Here is a 20407-nt window from a genome sequence, read left to right on the forward strand (position 1 = left end):
TGTAGGACTAACTGACCCTCCTGCTAGATAGGGGTCCAGCTAGGTACCTAGTGGAGGACTAACTGTCCATCCTGCTAGATAGGGGTCCAGCTAGGTACCTAGTGGAGGACTAACTGACCCTCCTGCTAGATAGGGGTCCAGCTAGGTACCTAGTGGAGGACTAACTGACCCTCCTGCTAGATAGGGGTCCAGCTAGGTACCTAGTGGAGGACTAACTGACCCTCCTGCTAGATAGGGGTCCAGCTAGGTACCTAGTGGAGGACTAACTGACCCTCCTGCTAGATAGGGGTCCAGCTAGGTACCTAGTGGAGGACTAACTGACCCTCCTGCTAGATAGGGGTCCAGCTAGGTACCTAGTGGAGGACTAACTGACCCTCCTGCTAGATAGGGGTCCAGCTAGGTACCTAGTGGAGGACTAACTGACCCTCCTGCTAGATAGGGGTCCAGCTAGGTACCTAGTGGAGGACTAACTGACCCTCCTGCTAGATAGGGGTCCAGCTAGGTACCTACTGGAGGACTAACTGATCCTCCTGCTAGAAGATCCACACCTCCAGGAGGCTGCAGAAGGAGAGAGGCTGTGTGGCTGGACCTTTGGTTAGTTTATTGCTATTATAGTGGTCATGTTTGATTGAAATTTTCTGTACATTTTTAGGAGCCTGAATTAAAGCAACAGACAACAAGACCATGTTGAACCACCCTGCCTGTCTATTCTGCCTGGTCTCCCCACACCCAGGGGTTGGCTACAACTTTAGATCTGAAGCTGTGACCAAAGATAGGGGTCCAGCTCCCCAAGAAGGTTGATCATCCTGGAACATGACTCAGTTCCTTTTCTCAACACCATGTCGATGATGTCACGTGCCTTCTCTGCCCTCTCAGCTATCACCTTTACTGACTCCATTTCCTCCTGGTTGATGACTGTGTGTTGCAGGAGTCCATCCAGCAGACCTTCCAGGACAGGTCCTGACACTCGTCTCACAAACTCTGTCCGTACAGAACGCAGCTGCTGCTCTGTAGAACCAGTCAGACTGCTCTCAGCCGGACGCCCTGCCCCCAACACAGCACCTGAGAGAGGCAGGTTACAAAATAACTACATTTGTTCATTCACATTTACATTTCAGACATTTAGAAACAGACTTCTTTCAGAGTGACCTACAGTAAAAGTCTTCATTGTATTATTAATCTTTGCATTAAGAACACATTCTGTAACAATAACAACCTGCATCAATGAACACATCACACCACTACTGTTTCATTCATATTTAGGGTCGGTTTTCACAGACGTAGAAAAAGATGCTGGGGCATTCAGAACCAGGCTAATCTACATCAAGTCCTGGAGGAGATGTCATTGGGGCATTCAGAACCAGGCTAATCTACATCAAGTCCTGGAGGAGATGTCATTCAGAACCAGGCTAATGTATATCAAATCCTGGAGGAGATGTCATTCAGAACCAGGCTAATGTACATCAAGTCCTGGAGGAGATGTCATTCAGAACCAGGCTAATGTATATCAAATCCTGGAGGAGATGTCATTCAGAACCAGGCTAATGTACATCAAGTCCTGGAGGAGATGTCATTCAGAACCAGGCTAATGTACATCAAGTCCTGGAGGAGATGTCATTCAGAACCAGGCTAATGTACATCAAATCCTGGAGGAGATGTCATTGGGGCATTCAGAACCAGGCTAATGTACATCAAATCCTGGAGGAGATGTCATTGTTCTTGAAGACAGCCTTTTATAATCAGGACTAGTCCAACAGTAAACCATGTCGACTGGCCCTCAAGCCATTGGTTTGTACAGTGCATTTGGAAAGTATTCAGACCCCTTAACTTTTTCCACATTTTGTTACGTTACAGCCTTATTTTAAAATGGATTAACTACATGTTTTTCCTCATCAATCTACACACAATACCCCATAATGACAAAGCGAAAACAGGTTTTTGTAAATGTTTATAAATGTATTAAAAATAAAAAGACAGAAATACCTTATTTACATAAGTATTCAGACCCTTTGCTATGAGACTCGAAATTGAGCTCAGGTGCATCCTGTTTCCATTGATCATCCTTGAGATGTTTCTACAACTTGATTGGAGTCCACCTGTGGTAAATTCAATTGATTGGACATGATTTGGAAAGGCACACACCTGTCTATATAAGGTCCCACAGTTGACAGTGCATGTCAGAGCAAAAACCAAGCAATGAGGTCGAAGGATTATGTCAAGGCCCAGATCTGGGGAAGGGTACCGAAAAAGTTATGCAGCATTGAAGGTCCCCAAGAACACAGTGGCCTCCATCATTCTTAAATGGAAGAAGTTCGGAACCACCAAGACTCTTCCTAGAGCTGGCCGCCCGGACAAACTGAGCAAGCGGGGGAGAAGGGCCTTGGTCAGGGAGGTGACTAAGAACCCGATGGTCACTCTGACAGAGCTCCAGAGTTCCTCTGTGGAGATGGGAGAACCTTCCAGAAGGACAACCATCTCTGCAGAACTCCACCAATCAGGCCTTTATGGTAGAGTGGCCAGACGGAAGCCACTCCTCAGTAAAAGGCACATGACAGCCCGCTTGGAGTTTGCCAAAAGGCACCTAAAGGACTCTCAGACCATGAGAAACAAGATTCTCTGGTCTGATGAAACTAAGATTGAACTCTTTGGCCTGAATGCCAAGCGTCACATCTGGAAGAACCCTGGCACCATCCCTACGGTGAAGCATGGTGGTGGCAGCATCATGCTGTAGGGATGTTTTTCAGAAGCAGGGACTAGGAGACTAGTCAGGATCGAGGGAAAGATGAACTCAGCAAAGTACAGAGAGATCCTTGATGAAAACCTGCTCTAGAGCGCTCAGGACCGCAGACTGGGGCCAAGGTTCACCTTCCAACGGGACAACTACCCTAAGCACATAGACAAGACAACGCAGGAGTGGCTTCGGGACAAGTCTCTGAATGTCCTTGAGTGGCCCAGCCAGAGCCCGGACTTGAACACGATCGAACATCTCTGGAGAGACCTGAAAATAGCTGTGCAGCGACGCTCCCCATCCAACCTGACAGAGCTTCGAGAAGAATGGGAGAAACTCCCCAAATACAGGTGTGCCAAGCTTGTAGCGTCATACCCAAGAAGACGCAAGGCTGTAATCGCTGCCAAAGGTGCTTCAACAAAGTTCTGAGTAAAGGGTCTGAATACTTATGTAAATGTGATATTTCAGTTTTTTTTTTTATATACATTTGCAAAAATGTCTAAAAACCTGTTTTTGCTTTGTCATTATGGGGTATTTTGTGCAGATTGATGAGGGGAAAAAACAATTTAATCCATTTTATAATAAGGCTGTAACGTAACAAAATGTGGAAAAAGTCAAGGGGTCTGAATACTTTCTGAATGCACTGTAACTCATGTTTACTTACTTGTTGAATGGGTGGCAGTGATGTATTCATCTGAAAGATAAACAAAATGAGGTTATATCACTCTAAATAACATCTGTTACAAAAGTACAAAGTTATGATTGACATATGCTCCTACCTTGTGATACCACTTCTTTCCATGCAATCCTCTCATCATCACCGAATAACTCCATCTCAATGTCAACCCCTGTCATTTTCAAAACCGCCTTGAAAAAGCTTGGTGTGGAGTCTCTATGTATGAGATGAATCTTCTGGAGAGAGATGGAGAGAGCGAGAGAGAGATTGCTTGCAATGTAAACATATGTTTCCCATGCCAATAAAGCCATTTGAATTGAGAGCCATCGAGTGAGAGAGAGCAATGGATAGAAATGTGACTTAAATGTCAGATTCATGTTCTTAGTCTACTAAAACTGTACCGGTGGATTGATGTAGGTAGAACAGGGAATGTTCAGTCTGAAGTAACTATTCAGTTTGAAGGCCTGCTCTGGTCTTGAGATGAGAACCCTTGAAGACCCTTCAGACTTTTCCTGTTGTTCCACAGCCTGCGAAACGAGGCATGAAATACACAGCCAGTCAATGTATAGTCTTATTCAAACATTATTCAGAAAACTAGCAACACACTATTATCTTCATGTTATGAGTGTCAACATAAACCGTACCACTGCTTAGTTAAGGTCACCTCTAAAAGAATGGTACCTCACCTGTATTTGGCTGGGGTTACTGGGGAACAGGTATAGACGTGGAATTAGTGTTTGCTTTTTCACTGACAGATAGAGCATCAGCTCACAGTGGACATCTATGTTCCGCGTAAAGATATAGCTCAGTATAACAGAGATAACTGAGAACTTGGGATGGAGAATTTTGGCATGGAATCTGGTGACCTCATGCACTTCCTCAACAGACACTCCATGTTCCTCTACATTAAGAATCTTCATCTCATTCCTCAGGGAAGGGTTGGTCCCTGAACAACACAATAAAAAGGAGACAGAAAGACAAATATTGTATTATTCATCCAACTAAAACACAAAGAATATGCAGTATCAGATCACAGTAAACAAACTCCCAGAATATTCATTCATTCATTCAGGAAGTGAAACTCAGTTACATGGAAATGTCTTTCTGAATACTATGTCTATATGGTTTTACCTAAACAGACAAAGTGTGGCAGATGAACTTCCTCCAGTTCACCTAACTCCATAGTGATGTCCAGCAATGGACCACCTTGTCCGTACTGCATGTCTATCAGAAGGTGACTGTAGGGATACCAGTTCCTGAAGTGATACTTCAGAATGACATCTCTGTCACACACCCAGCGGAGCCCAGACACTGTGCACTCATAACGCCCTTTGGGTGTCCTGTGCCTGAGGGCAACAACAAGATATGGTAGAGAGGGTCAATCGTCAAATGGAGAGGTTGGATTAGAAGACTATTCCCAAAGGTAATGGGGAAATACACTAGCAAGTGGAATTAAATGTTAAAAGTAGATATTTTACCTGAACATTGTCACTCCCTGGACAGTGGAAGTCAAGGGTTCAATCTGAAGCCAGTGTGTGGAGTCCTGAACGAGGACAAGCATGTCAGTTATACATATGGGGCCAGTTTCCTGGACAAAGATTGAGTCTAGTGCTGGATTTAAAGCATGATCAATGGAAGTTTCAATAGAAAGTTATTTAAGGTCCAGGACTAGGCTTAATCTGTGTCCGGGAAACTGGCCCATTAACCAAAGTAACTAATCTAATGTATTTATTCAATGTTACATGGAATGCTGGTATGACAACAGCTAAAATCCTGCATTCCTACAAGCAGAACACAGGACTGTCTATATCCCAGTATGAATGGTTGGTCAGTACACACCTGGCTTTCAGACTGTGTTTATATTACTAAAGCAGAACACAGGACCGTCTATATCCCAGTATGAATGGTTGGTCAGTACACACCTGGCTTTCAGACTGTGTTTATATTACTAAAGCAGAACACAGGACTGTCTATATCCCAGTATGAATGGTTGGTCAGTACACACCTGGCTTTCAGACTGTGCCTGACTCCTGCAGGTATGTAAAAGTGAGAATTGACATTATGACTTACCTCAACATGGTCACAAGTCTTACAGCTCTGAGGAATCCCTGAAGTCAAAAGTAGTTGTTATTTAAAACGGATAATCTCATGTAATAATGAATTAATAAATATTAAACAGACTTGTAATAAAAATGAATGTAAGTGAGCAACTGTCTCAGAATGTACACTCATTATCATACCATAATCTGACATTAGTGTTATATTAATGAATGTTTGTGGAAGCAGGAAACAACATGGTTCTGGTCCATGTTTTGGAGATGTTGGGGGCCTGATTTCTGGTAGATCCCAGGATGAGAGCTTAAAGGTAGAGTCAGCTAAATGATGTTGTACGAGCAGCACCGCAGATATTGTGATGAGCAAGATGCCTGACTTCTCTCTCACACAGTATCTGCCCATGTGCACGGGTTCTCTTCACTCTCTTACAGCGTGGTAGCCACGGGACAAAAACAGAGAAGTTTAGCATCGCGCTCCAACGCCCTTAGTTGTTGTAGAAGTTTACCCACTATGATGTTTACTTTGTGCATCTACATCATATTGCTGACTCTACCTTTAAGTTTGTTTTGACCAAATAGATCATGATTGTGTTCCTTGCCTGGGACTCAAGTATAATGAACGCTTTAAAAGTATTTTGATTGAAAAACAATTAAATCAGTTAACGCTCACATTTCTCAGGTCCAGGCTTGATACAACACTCTCCACCATGGTCTCTGGTGTTGGGAAAGCAGATGGATAGACTGTGATTAAACTAAATACAACTTATAAAGGCTTTATATAGCATACATACAGTCTTCATAAGCAATACAAAGGGTGTATAAAGGGTGACAGAACAGCTCCCTATGTAGGGTGCATTGCCAAATGTGACATAACACTATGTCAACTTCCATGAAGTCAATACTGATGGTGACATTACAGGTAACATTGCTTATCTTGATGAAAGCCCTTAGAGATGTGATGTCACCCGGTATCATGAGTTACTGTCTGTAGGTCCAACAGAACACATTAAAACACACCACTACTACTAATCTAACTGTCTGTAGGTCCAACAGAACACATTAAAACACACCACTACTAATCTAACTGTCTGTACATCCAACAGAACACATTAAAACACACCACTACTACTAATCTAACTGTCTGTAGGTCCAACAGAACACATTAAAACACACCACTACTACTAATCTAACTGTCTGTAGGTCCAACAGAACACATTAAAACACACCACTACTACTAATCTAACTGTCTGTAGGTCCAACAGAACACATTAAAACACACCACCACCACTAATCTAACTGTCTGTAGGTCCAACAGAACACATTAAAACACACAACTACTACTAATCTAACTGTCTGTAGGTCCAACAGAACACATTAAAACACACCACTACTAATCTAATTGTAGGAATGATTCCAGAGGAAAACACATGATAAAACATTGCTACGACTCACCTTTGAATGTGTTGGTCATCTATCTGACACAGGGTCACTGAGGAGGAGGAATAAACCCCAAACCCAGGATAGAGGGGTTCAGTGAATGTGGTGTGTTCTGTGTAATGGTGTGTCAGTGTACCAGAGGAGGACACACTATAGAAGGACAAAGTACCAGCTGGCCAGTCCAGATACACTCCAACTCTGTTAGAAACAGGACCAGGGATGGATATGCTACGGACTCCCGCATGGAAAAAGTGATAACCTCCGTCATAGCAGAATAAACCCCAGGACTTCCTATTGGCTCCAATCCAACTGTCATATTTCTTTCCCTTCCTCTTCATTCCTCTGTACGCCACACCAATGTTACCATCATAACCACCCCTCTCCACCTCCCAGTAATAACGAGATCCAGATAAGACTTCTCTGCAGAGAACTTGGGGATGATGGTCAAATCTGTCTGGATGGTCTTCATAATGCTGCTTCTCCTCCACCCGTGTCACCTTCCTGTTCCTCTCAGACAGTATCAGGTTTGGGTTTGCTGTATTTGGGTCCAGGGTGAGATGACAGGCATCTGTAGACAAAAGGAGAGTTTAATCAAACCACATCTTCATATAAAATGTAGTTTTTGTAGGTACAGAACAAGTATTGATTAGTTACTATGTTACTGTAGTTCTGAATATGCAGTTAATTAGGATTGAAGAGACTTACATTTCCTCAGCCCTGATTTCAGCCTGAACTCTCCACCATGATCCACACTGTAGGAGAAACAGGTTATTGACTGACAAAGACCTAATAAAGCAGTCAACATTTAAACCATATTGTTGTGTTCTGGTGCACTATCCAAGTTCATTACTAGAGAAATACAGGTATTCTATCCTACCTACTGCATACAGAACAGAGTACAACAGAGTACATCGTATGTGGTCCTCTGTAGCTCAGCTGGTAGAGCACGGCGCTTGTAACGCCAAGGTAGTGGGTTCGATCCCCGGGACCACCCATACACAAAAATGTATGCACGCACGACTGTAAGTCGCTTTGGATAAAAGCGTCTGCTAAATGGCATATTATTATTATTATTATTATTATATTATTACAATTCATTACTAGAGACATACAGGTATTCTATCCTACCTACTGCATACAGAACAGAGTACAATTCATTACTAGAGACATACAGGTATTCTATCCTACCTACTGCATACAGAACAGAGTACAATTCATTACTAGAGACATACAGGTATTCTATCCTACCTACTGCATACAGAACAGAGTACAATTCATTACTAGAGAAATACAGGTATTCTATCCTACCGACTGCATACAGAACAGAGTACAATTCATTACTAGAGACATACAGGTATTCTATCCTACCTACTGCATACAGAACAGAGCACAATTCATTACTAGAGACATACAGGTATTCTACCCAACCTACTGCATACAGAACAGAGTACAATTCATTACTAGAGACATACAGGTATTCTATCCTACCTACTGCATACAGAACAGAGTACAATTCCAACAGGATATCAGAGATGCAGAAGAAGAGTATTCATGTGGTGATGATGTATGCTGTGTTGGAGTGCTAAGCCTGCTGGGTAAACGTCTCCTGTATTCTACCATCATGTCCTCATGTTACAGAACCTACTACACTTCATAGGACACAACCGCTGCTCACACTATTAGGACATCTATTCTGACTTACTTCAGCTTCATCAGTTTATCTGTGGGATCCACCAGAGCAGCTGAAAGCAGTCCCCCTGCAGAGTCTCCTGGGTGATTGTAGCTCAGGTCCAGCTCTTTCAGGTGGGAGGGGTTTGACCTCAGAGCTGAAGACAGAGCAGCACAGCCCTCCTCTGTGACCAGACAGCCAGACAGCCTACAGAGAGACACAACAGCTCTCTAGGTTGGTGGACTGGTGTCAATCATCTTGTAGGACACCCATATATTTGTCAATGACACAAACATTGTGATGAAACATCAGATGTTCAGAGTATTTGTTTTACTAAGCTCAGTACCGACCTGACTGAAACAGCTGTACTTACCCCAGTGTGTGTAGTTTAAAGTCTGGATCCTCCAGTCCAGCAGAGGGCAGTGTAACTCAGCTCAGTACCGACCTGACTGAAACAGCTGTACTTACCCCAGTGTGTGTAGTTTACAGTCTGGATCCTCCAGTCCAGCAGACAGCAGTGTAACTCCTGAGTCCTGCAGGTCATTGTCTCTCAGCTCCAGTTGTTTCAGTTGTGAGTTGGGTGAACTCAGGACTGAGGCCAGATCTGAACAGCAACCCTCTGTCAGACCACACTGACCTAGACTAGAGGGCAGAAGAGCACATGATTAACAAATGTTTAAAACATCCACATAATAACTCATACTGAAGAAAGTTAACTCACACTAGTGTCTGTATGTTGCAGAGTGGACTGGTTAGTCCAACACAGAGCAGCTTCACTCCTCTGTCTCCCAGGTCATTGTAGCTGAGGTCCAGTTCTCTCAGGGGGGAGTTTGGTGTCTGCAGAGCTGAAGCCAGAGTCTCACAGGATTCATATGTGAGTTTACAGCCAGCCAGTCTGGAGAGAGGAGATATAGTGATACACTGATAAATATGCAAAGCTTTAAGAATAATGAGATGCATTAAGACAATAACAGAAGGACACATGATTAACCAATGTTAAAAACATACTAACTCACTCAAGATATTTACCTTAGTTTTATATATGTTATGTATGTTTCTGGATATGTCCCAAAAATGTTAAAATAATGTTAAAAACATACACATACTAACTATACTGAACAGAAATATAAACGCAACATGTAAAGTGTTGGTTCCACGAGCTGTTGCTAGAGAATTTCATGTTAATTTCTCTACCATAAACCGCCTCCAACATCATTTTAGAGAATTTGGCAGTACATCCAACCAGCCTCACAACCGCAGACCACTTGTAACCACGCCATTCCAGGACCTCCACATCCGGCTTCTTCACCTGCAGGATGGTCTGAGACAAGCCACCAGGACAGCCGATTTAACTGTGGGTTTTCACAACCGAATAATTTCTGCACAAACTGTCAGAAACCGTCTCAGGGAAGCTCATCTGCGTGCTCGTCATCCTCACCAGGGTCTTGACCTGACTGCAGTTCGGCGTCGTAACCGACTTCAGTGGGCAAATGCTCACCTTCGATGGCCACTGGCACACTGGAGGAGTGTGCTCTTCACGGATGAATCCCGGTTTCAACTGTACCGGGAAGATGGCAGAAAGAGTGTATGGCGTCGTGATGGCATTGTGTGGGCGAGCGGTTTGCTGATGTCAATGTGGTTAACAGAGTGCCCCATGGTGGCGGTGGGGTTATGGTATGGGCAGGCATAAGCTACGGACAATGAACACAATCACATTTTATCGATGGCAATTTGAATGCACAGAGATACCGTGACGAGATCCTGAGGCCCATTGACGTGCCATTCATCTGCTGCCATCACCTCATGTTTCAGCATGATAATGCACGGCCCCGTGTCGCAAGGATCTGTATACAATTCCTGGAAGCTGAAAATGTCCCAGTTCTTCCATGGACTGCATACTCACCAGACATGCATGTTTGGGAGGCTCTGGATCGACGTGTACGACAGCGTCTTCCAGTTCCCGGCAGTTTTCAGCAACTTCGCACAGCCATTGAAGAGGAGTGGGACAACATTCCACAGGCCACAATCAACAGCCTGATCAACTCTGTGAAGGAGATGTGTCGCGCTGCATGAGGCAAATGGTGGTCACACCAGATACGGACTGGTTTTCTGATACACACCCATACTTATTTTTTTTAAGGTATCTGTGACCAACAGATGCATATCTGAATTCCCATTTATGTGAAATCCATAGATTAGGGCCTAATGAATTTATTTCAATTGACTGATTTCCTCATAGGAACTGTAACTCAGTAAAACCTTTTAAATTGTTATATGTTGCATTTATATTTTTGTTCAGTATACAGTACATACATAATATATAAACACTCACAGTGGATACTGAAGATATTTAACTCACACTAGTGTCTGTATGTTGCAGAGTGGACTGGTTAGTCCAACACAGAGCAGCTCCACTCCTCTGTCTCCCAGGTCATTGTAGCTGAGGTCCAGTTCTCTCAGGGGGGAGTTTGGTGTCTGCAGAGCTGAAGCCAGAGTCTCACAGGATTCATATGTGAGTTTACAGCCAGACAGTCTGGAGAGAGGAGATATGTTGATACACTGTTAAATATGCAAAGCTTTAATAACAATGAGATGCATTAATACAATAACAGAAGGACACAACCAATGTTAAAAACATACTAACTCACTCAAGATATTTACCTTAGTTTTATATATGTTATGTATGTTTCTGGATATGTCCCAAAATGTTAAAATAATTTTAAAAACATACACATACTAACTATACTGAACAAAAATATAAACCCAACATGTAAAGTGTAGGTCCCACGTTTCATGAGCTGAAATAAAAGATCCCAGAAATGTTCCATACGCACAAAAGCATATTTCTCTCAAATGTTGTGCATAAATTTGTTTAGATCCCTGTTAGTGAGCATTTCTCCTTTGTTAAGATAATCCATCCACCTGACAGGTGTGGTATATCAAGAAGGTGATTAAACAGCATGATTATTACACAGGTGCACCTTGTGCTGGGGACGATAAAAGGCCACTCTAAAATGTGCAGTTTTGTCACACAACACAATGCCACAGATGTGTCAAGTTTTGAGGGAGCGTGCAATTGGCATGATGACTGCAGGAATGTCCACCAGAGCTGTTGCTAGAGAATTGAATGTTAATTTCTCTACCATAAACCCCCTCCAACATCGTTTTAGAGAATTTGGCTGTACATCCAACCAACGTTGTGAACAGAGTGCCCCATGGTGGCGGTGGGGTTATGGTATGGGCAGGCATAAGCTACGGACAATGAACACAATCACATTTTATCGATGGCAATTTGAATGCACAGAGATACCGTGACGAGATCCTGAGGCCCATTCAACCGCCGCCATCACCTCATGTTTCAGCATGATAATGCACGGCCCCATGTCGCAAGGATCTGTACACAATTCCTGGAAGCTGAAATTGTCCCAGTTCTTCCATGGACTGCATACTCACCAGACATGCATGTTTGGGATGCTCTGGATCGACGTGTACGACAGCGTCTTCCAGTTCCCGGCAGTTTCCAGCAACTTCGCACAGCCATTGAAGAGGAGTGGGACAACATTCCACAGGCCACAATCAACAGCCTGATCAACTCTATGTGAAGGAGATGTGTCGCGCTGCATGAGGCAAATGGTGGTCACACCAGATACGGACTGGTTTTCTGATACACACCCATACTTATTTTTAAGGTATCTGTGACCAACAGATGCATATCTGAATTCCCATTTATGTGAAATCCATAGATTAGGGCCTAATGAATTTATTTCAATTGACTGATTTCCTCATGAACTGTAACTCAGTAAAACCTTTGAAATTGTTGCATGTTGCATTTATATTTTTGTTCAGTATACAGTACATACATAATATATAAACACTCACAGTGGATACTGAAGATAGTTAACTCACACTAGTGTCTGTATGTTGCAGAGTGCACTGGTTAGTCCAACACAGAGCAGCTCCACTCCTCTGTCTCCCAGGTCATTGTAGCTGAGGTCCAGTTCTCTCAGGGGGGAGTTTGGTGTCTGCAGAGCTGAGGCCAGAGTCTCACAGGATTCATTTTTGAGTTTACAGCAATCCAGTCTGGAGAGAGGAGATAATCTGTTAGATATACAAATCCTTCAGAATAATGATACTGTATACATCAACTCAATAGCAGAACTTACAGTGCTCTCTTGCAGGTTTTCACTACCGGGAGCAACCTCTGATAACCTGTCTCTGATGTGGTGTATGTCTTCAGGTCAAACTCCTCCAGCACCTCCTCTGACATCAGTAACAGGTAGGCCAGGGCTGAACATTGTTGAGGTTCTAGCTCTGTTTCTGAAAGAGTTCCTGATCGCAGGGAGGTTTGCATTTCTTCAACTAGAGAGTTGGCACCAAGTTCATTCAGACAGTGGAACAAGTTGATGATCCTTTCTGGTGAGGATTCCCATTCGATGTTGTCTGAAAGGTACCTGACTGTTCTCTCAACTGTTTCCTCATTGCTCTGTGTTGTACTTCCGGTCTGTGTCAGAAGGCCTTGTAACCGATTCTGATTGGACTCCAGTGAGAGACCCAGAAGGAAGCGGAGGAACAGGTCCAGGTGTCCATTCTCACTCTTCAAGGCCTGGTCCACTGCTCTCCTGTGTAAGTCAAACAACTGGATTGACTCCTCCTCTTCATCCTCACTAGTGGGGGAAAAAACATGTTCCTTCTTGTCCAGACATGATTCTAAAGCATGCACTGCTGCTAGAAACTCCTGAATGCTCAGATGCACAAAGCTGTAGACCTTCTCTTGGTTCAGCCCAGATTCTTCTTTAAAGATCTCTGTACACAATGCTGAGTACTCTGATGCCTCTGTGACATCAAGGCCACACTCTCTCAGGTCCTCCTCATAGAAGATCAGGTTGCCCTTCTGCAGCTGTTGGAAAGCCAGCTTTGCCAGTTTCAGGATCATCTCTTTGTCTGACTGAGACAGTTCCTTTGGGTTTGTCTCTGTGGCTTTGTTGTACTTCCTGTTCTTCACAATGAATTGGATGAGCGTGAAGTGTGTGTACATCTGGGTCTGAGTTTTGGGGACTTCATCCTTCTCTGCCTCTTTCAGCATCATCTCAAGGACAGTGGCTGATATCCAACAGAAGACTGGCATGTGGCACATGATGTGGAGGCTCCTTGATGTCTTCATGTGTTTGATGATTTCATTGGCCAGATTCTGATCTGTGATTTTCTTCCTGAAGTACTCCTCCTTCTGTGGATCATTGAACCCTCGTACCTCTGTCACCTGGTCAACACACTCAGGTGGGATCTGATTGGCTGCTGCAGGCCGTGAGGTTATCCAGAGGAGAGCAGAGGGAAGCAGATTCCCCTTGATGAGGTTTGTCAGCAGCACGTCCACTGAGGTTGGCTTCGTGACATCACAGCACTTCTCATTGTTTTTGAAGTCTAGAGGAAGTCGACACTCATCCAGACCATCAAAAATAAAAACAGTTTTGGTTTCACCATCTTCAATGCTGTCAATCTCTTTCAGCTCTGAGAAGTAGTGGGAAAGAAGTTGCATCAGACTGTATTGGTCCTTTTTCAGGTTCAGATCACGGAAAGGAAGAGGAAACATGAAATTAACGTCCTGATTTGCTTTTCCCTCTGCCCAGTCAAGGATGACCTTCTGCACAGAGACTGTTTTTCCAATGCCAGCGATTCCTTTTGTCAGCACAGTTCTGATAGGTTTGTCTTGTCCAGGTAAAGGCTTGAAGATGTCGTTGCATTTGATTGGTGTCTCTTGTGTGGTTTGTTTCTTGGATGCCATCTCTATCTGTCTCACCTCATGTTCATTATTGACCCCTCCACTTCCACCCTCTGTGATGTAGAGCTCTGTGTAGATGTCCTTTAACAGACTTCCATGGTGTCCAATTCCTTCAGATATGTGTTGATACTTGTGTTTCAGTTTAGCCTTAATGTCTTGTTGGACTGTCAGAAGAGTTTGACCTGTAGGAAAACAATGAGATTGATATTAATCCCATAAAACTAGAAGATTAACTTTTGAAAGTTCAAACTGATCAACATGATCTAATATTAAAGAAGTGATTTGATCAATAGAGAAAGATGTAAGGTGTGGACGGGAGGGCTGTTGTAACTCCCAGTCTTACTCCTCATACCCAGAGGGTTGTGTGTGAACATTACAGCACCCTGGCTGACAATCCCCTCCATCGTCTCAACTGAATCCTGAACGTTTTCATAGTCCAACTGGTAGTCAGAGCTTTTCATCTGTTGTTCAGACATTTTGCCACGTCTCAGAGGTTCCCGGCTGGGTGTAGGTGACTCTGCTCTGGGCTTCTGGACACTTTCAACAAAACAGGGAGACAGATCACTTCATCAATAGTGCATCAATATCACATCAACAACTGCATAGCTGAACTCAAGTCCTGATGTTTCTTTGAAATGAGGGGCTGCTGTTCTGAAGCCTTTTCCAGATTGCAAAAAATCTGAAGCATGTATGGGATTCTCTACTTTACGTAGTCTCTACTCTACTCATTCACTGTATGGGATTCTCTACTTTACGTAGTCTCTACTCTACTCATTCACTGCCCAGAGAACAGACTACTCTGGCCATTTCAGTGATGAATGGAGAATGGTGCTTGTTTAAAAAAGCTACATCAATCAATGTCTGCAAGATCACATCCTGATAGTATTCTACAGAACCCAATATAATAGCATAGTATAAAGTTACTGGAAGACAAAACATTTCTTATGAGATGTTAAGATGACTGTGCGAATTGGTCAAATTTCTCTCTCATGTGGTTAAAACCCAACAGAGTGCCACTAGGCAAAATATGTGCTGTGATTGAAACAAAACACAGGTATGCTGCAGTTTGTTAACATCATCTGCTCTACAATTCACTCACTGTACTTCATTCAAAACACAAAACAGCACTGTACAAAACTCAACTGATTGAGATCAAATGGTTGACTTGCAGAGATGCTTCATGGTCGTTTCACAGGTAAAACGAAGAATTTCCAAGACCGGCCTGATTGAAACAGCAAATTTGTCGGCAAACTTTCCAAAATGTCGACAAAACAAAATACGCGGTGGGATCTTTTGTGTTTGTAAAATGTATTATGCGAAAAATGGCGGTGGAAACGCATGTATCCGCAAATATTGATATAATAACCATCATATGGAAGTAAAGTTGGAGTCACGAGATGACATGCTGTGTGGTCCTCCCACTACGACTCAGGAAAGCATGTCGTTTATTAGACTACAGATGAAATAAGTTCTGATGAACTTCACAGGGTGGTGAAAGGGCCCGGTGACAAGCTTGATGCTCCTTTCAATAAATATCCAGGGTCTTATTCTGGTGGGTTCTGTCATCATTACAATCCAGATGATGATCTATGGGGTTATAATGATGACAGAACCCTGACAGTTTGTATTTTGAATTTCATGGTCGCACATTGAGATTCATGGTTGTAAGTACGGTTCCTCTTCAAGCCTCTTCCTGAGATTTGATTGATGGAACAATCTGGCCAATGGTTGCAACAATAGGCAGCTGTGGTTTTGGCTGATTGGTCAGGAGTAAAAAGGTCATGCCCCCAAAGCTGCTGAAACCATTTTTTTTCACATACGAATCTCTTTCTACAACAGGGGGGCGGAAGGGCGGCGGAAGAGGGCGGTTACCTTCTTTTAAAGCTACAGTTTGCTATTTTTATGTATGTTTAAAAAATATATATACAGTGGGGAGAACAAGTATTTGATACACTGCCGATTTTGCAGGTTTTCCTACTTACAAAGCATGTTGAGGTCTGTAATTTTTATCATAGGTACACTTCAACTGTGAGAGATGGAATCTAAAACAAAAATCCAGAAAATCACATTGTATGATTTTTAAGTAATTAATTTGCATTTTATTGCATGACATAAGTATTTGATCACCTACCAACCAGTAAGAATTCCGGCTCTCACAGACCTGTTAGTTTTTCTTTAAGAAGCCCTCCTGTTCTCCACTCATTACCTGTATTAACTGCACCTGTTTGAACTCGTTACCTGTATAAAAGACACCTGTCCACACACTCAATCAAACAGACTCCAACCTCTCCACAATGGCCAAGACCAGAGAGCTGTGTAAGGACATCAGGGATACAATTGTAGACCTGCACAAGGCTGGGATGGGCTACAGGACAATAGGCAAGCAGCTTGGTGAGAAGGCAACAACTGTTGGCGCAATTATTAAAAATGGAAGAAGTTCAAGATGACGGTCAATCACCCTCAGTCTGGGGCTCCATGCAAGATCTCACCTCGTGGGGCATCAATGATCATGAGGAAGGTAAGGGATCAGCCCAGAACTACACGTCAGGACCTGGTCAATGACCTGAAGAGAGCTGGGACCACAGTCTCATCGAAAACCATTAGTAACACACTACGCCGTCATGGATTAAAATCCTGCAACGCACGCAAGGTCCCCCTGCTCAAGCCAGCGCATGTCCAGGCCCATCTGAAGTTTGCCAATGACCATCTGGATGATCCAGAGGAGGAATGGGAGAAGGGCATGTGGTCTGATGAGACAAAAATAGAGCTTTTTGGTCTAAACTCCACTCGCCGTGTTTGGAGGAAGAAGAAGGATGAGTACAACCCCAAGAACACCATCCCAACCGTGAAGCATGGAAGTGGAAACATCATTCTTTGGGGATGCTTTTCTGCAAAGGGGACAGGACGACTGCACCGTATTGAGGGGAGGATGGATGGGGCCATGTATCGCGAGATCTTGGCTAACAACCTCCTTCCCTCAGTAAGAGCATTGAAGATGGGTCGTGGCTGGGTCTTCCAGCATGACAACGACCTGAAACACACAGCCAGGGCAACTAAGGAGTGGCTCCGTAAGAAGCATCTCAAGGTCCTGGAGTGGCCTAGCCAGTCTCCAGACCTGAACCCAATAGAACATCTTTGGAGGGAGCTGAAAGTCCGTATTGCCCAGCGACAGCCCCGAAACCTGAAGGATCTGGAGAAGGTCTGTATGGAGGAGTGGGCCAAAATCCCTGCTGCAGTGTGTGCAAACCTGGTCAAGACCTACAGGAAACGTATGATCTCTGTAATTGCAAACAAAGGTTTCTGTACCAAATATTAAGTTCTGCTTTTCTGATATATCAAATACTTATGTCATGCAATAAAATGCAAATGAATTACTTAAAAATCATACAATGTGATTTTCTGGATTTTTGAAGTGTACCTATGATAAAAATTACAGACCTCTACATGCTTTGGAAGTAGGAAAACCTGCAAAATCGGCAGTGTATCAAATACTTGTTCTCCCCAGTGTATGTATATATATATATATATATATATATATATATAACTCCTTTTTTCTCCCCAATTTCGTGGTGTCCAATTGGTAGTTAAAGTCTTGTCCCATCGCTGCAACTCCCGTATGGACTTGGGAGAGGCGAAGGTCGAGGGCCGTGCGTCCTCCGAAACACAACCCAGCCGAGCCGCACTGCTTCTTGACACAATGCCCGCTTAACCTGGAAGCCAGCTGGGTTAAATGTGCACCTGGCAACCGTGTCAGCGTGAACTGCGCCAGGGAGTCGCTAGTGCGCGATGGGACAAGAACATCCCTGCTGGCCAAACCCCCCCCCTAACCTGGACGACACTGGGCCAATTGTGCGCCGCCCCATGGGTCTCCCGGTCGCGGCCGGCTGCGACAGAGCCTGGACTCAAACCAGGATCTCTAGTGGTACAGCTAGCACTGCGATGCAGTGCCTTAGACCACTGCCCCAGGGAGGCCCGCTGGTCAAAGGATTTTTGGAAACACTTCTCTTAAATTAGTTGTATATCTTTAAAATAACTAAATTTACAATTGATCTCTTACCTCTTAGAACTGGTGTCTTGAGTCAGACTCTTTTTAGAGGCAGTGGTAACCTCCTCTCTCTCAGAATACTCCCTCTTAGAGGCAGTGCCTCTCTCCTCTCTCGCCCCAGACAGACTCGTTTTAGAGGCAGTGGTCCCCTCCTCTCTCTCCCCAGAGAGACTCATTTTAGAGGCAGTGGTCCCCTCCTCTCTCTCCCCAGAGAGACTCATTTTAGAGGCAGTGGTCCCCTCCTCTCTCTCCCCAGAGAGACTCATTTTAGAGGCAGTGGTCCCCTCCTCTCTCTCCCCAGAGAGACTCTTTTTAGAGGCAGTGGTCCCCTCCTCTCTCTCCCCAGAGAGACTCATTTTAGAGGCAGTGGTCCCCTCCTCTCTCTCCCCAGAGAGACTCATTTTAGAGGCAGTGGTCCCCTCCTCTCTCTCCCCAGAGAGACTCATTTTAGAGGCAGTGGTCCCCTCCTCTCTCTCCCCAGAGAGACTCTTTTTAGAGGCAGTGGTCCCCTCCTCTCTCTCCCCAGAGAGACTCATTTTAGAGGCAGTGGTCCCCTCCTCTCTCTCCCCAGAGAGACTCATTTTAGAGTCACAGCTCACTCAGCTACAATAAGAAATAACAGAACAGTCAATATTTCTGAACATTGTTGAAGTAGCATTAACATTGACAAGACTTTTACAGAGTTCACACAACAACGTCACCTGCTAAATTAAATTACCTCAATAACAGCATGTCAGTTAAATATAACAACCAGAACCGTTGTTTTTTTTTTGTTCACTGTTCAGACCAGCAAAATTAAGTTCTGAACCGGTTCAAACCCAAAAAAAGTAACGGTTTATATTGTTCATATCTGTTCATTTCTTAAACCTCTGAAATCTCTCTATTTTTATTTAATTTAGCTCAACATTAAATGACTTGACCAATCAGCGCTGATAGAACAGCTTGCTGTGGAACGGGCAAGCTATTTAAATGCATTGGACAGTGTAGTGACATTTAGCGTGAGGGGAAAGAGTGAGAGGAGGTTGGAGGAGGAGGCTTGGCATCTTGTTGTTATGACATGCATTATCTGAATTACGTCTACAGAATTATACCTACATTGGACCGGCGTCTATGAAGGAACTTTGAAGGTCTTTGAACTTCAGAGATTTGGTTTAACTAATGTTGGACCAGCGCTAGCTAGCTAGTTTCTGTGTGCAGAGCGACACCAGAATAAAACATTAATAAAAGTCAACTTTTTGTAGTTAATAAATCCAATGTAAAACTTAATAACCATAGTATCCTTAACTAGCATTGAAAAGGTTAATTAATTCATTTTCCTGTAATAAATTCTCTCTCCCTAATTTCTGAATCACGCTACAGTAGACTATGCACACTGGCAAAGACTTTCAGCTGGCAGGCAGACACTGGAATACGACACTGGGGAACAAAATGGCTGGAACGCAAAATAACGTTACTAAATGGTTCCCGTGCTTTGAAAATAAAATAACGGTTTCGTTCTAATTCTGTCCCTCGAAGAATTGAAATTATTATTCCCTGAACAGGTTCCAATCATTGTTGGTAACAACAAAACACTATTTATATATTTTTTTAAAAGCAATATATTAATATCAGTGGAGGCTGCTGAGGGGAGGACGGCTCATAATAATGTCTGGAATGGAGTAAATGGAATGGTATCAAACACATGGTTTTCACTTGGTTATGAACACAGCATGATGTCCGATGTCCACCAGATGCATATGAGGTTTTGTTTTGCCGGATGTCTAGCCAGTATTTTCCATACATGACGCACGTGCTTCACTTTTAAACTCGCTAAAAGCTAAAAGCTAGTTGGAGTCTGTGTGTGTACTTCCATTTGTAACGCCGCACGGTAAAGCAACGCACAAGTTGAAAATATTTAATGCATGCAGAACGCAGCACAGCCTCGTGCGCCATCCCCAACGTAGCGTTGCGGAACGCAAAGAGTTTGATCCATCTTGTGGACATGAGGCAAGTACGTTTGATTGTGCCTGAGCTGGGGTGTTT

At 43.6% G+C, this 20407-nt stretch overlaps 1 protein-coding gene across 1 annotated transcript; it reads right to left on the reverse strand.

Annotated features, from left to right (window-relative positions):
- Nucleotides 1-16: 16 nt before the first annotated feature.
- Nucleotides 17-18669, reverse strand: LOC311120713 (NACHT, LRR and PYD domains-containing protein 1 homolog). Its single transcript, XM_084195291.1, has 17 exons — nucleotides 18398-18669; nucleotides 14684-14877; nucleotides 12728-14522; nucleotides 12471-12644; nucleotides 10924-11097; nucleotides 9089-9206; nucleotides 7601-7685; nucleotides 6911-7463; nucleotides 6129-6172; nucleotides 5475-5512; nucleotides 4883-4947; nucleotides 4536-4750; nucleotides 4091-4350; nucleotides 3806-3931; nucleotides 3508-3640; nucleotides 3393-3422; nucleotides 17-1062 (listed from the first exon to the last, which is right to left on the reverse strand). Exons 1-17 carry the CDS (start codon nucleotides 18649-18651, stop codon nucleotides 749-751), a joined length of 4572 nt encoding a protein of 1523 aa, XP_084051417.1. The 5' UTR covers nucleotides 18652-18669; the 3' UTR covers nucleotides 17-748.
- Between the last annotated feature and the right edge of the window lie 1738 nt (nucleotides 18670-20407).

Source organism: Coregonus lavaretus (genome assembly GCF_964263955.1).
Source record: "Coregonus lavaretus genome assembly, contig: HAP1_SCAFFOLD_499, whole genome shotgun sequence".
In the NCBI taxonomy this organism is placed as follows: Eukaryota; Metazoa; Chordata; class Actinopteri; order Salmoniformes; family Salmonidae; genus Coregonus; species Coregonus lavaretus.

Coding starts and splice junctions, on each gene's coding strand:
- LOC311120713 (XM_084195291.1), bottom strand. CDS start 18,651: ATGAGTCTCTCTGGGGAGAGAGAGGAGGGGACCACTGCCTCTAAAATG. Junction 12,645..12,727: donor AAAACCTGCAAGAGAGCACT/GTAAGTTCTGCT, acceptor TCCTCTCTCCAG/ACTGGATTGCTGTAAACTCA. Junction 9,207..10,923: donor TGCAACATACAGACACTAGT/GTGAGTTAAATA, acceptor TCTGCCCTCTAG/TCTAGGTCAGTGTGGTCTGA.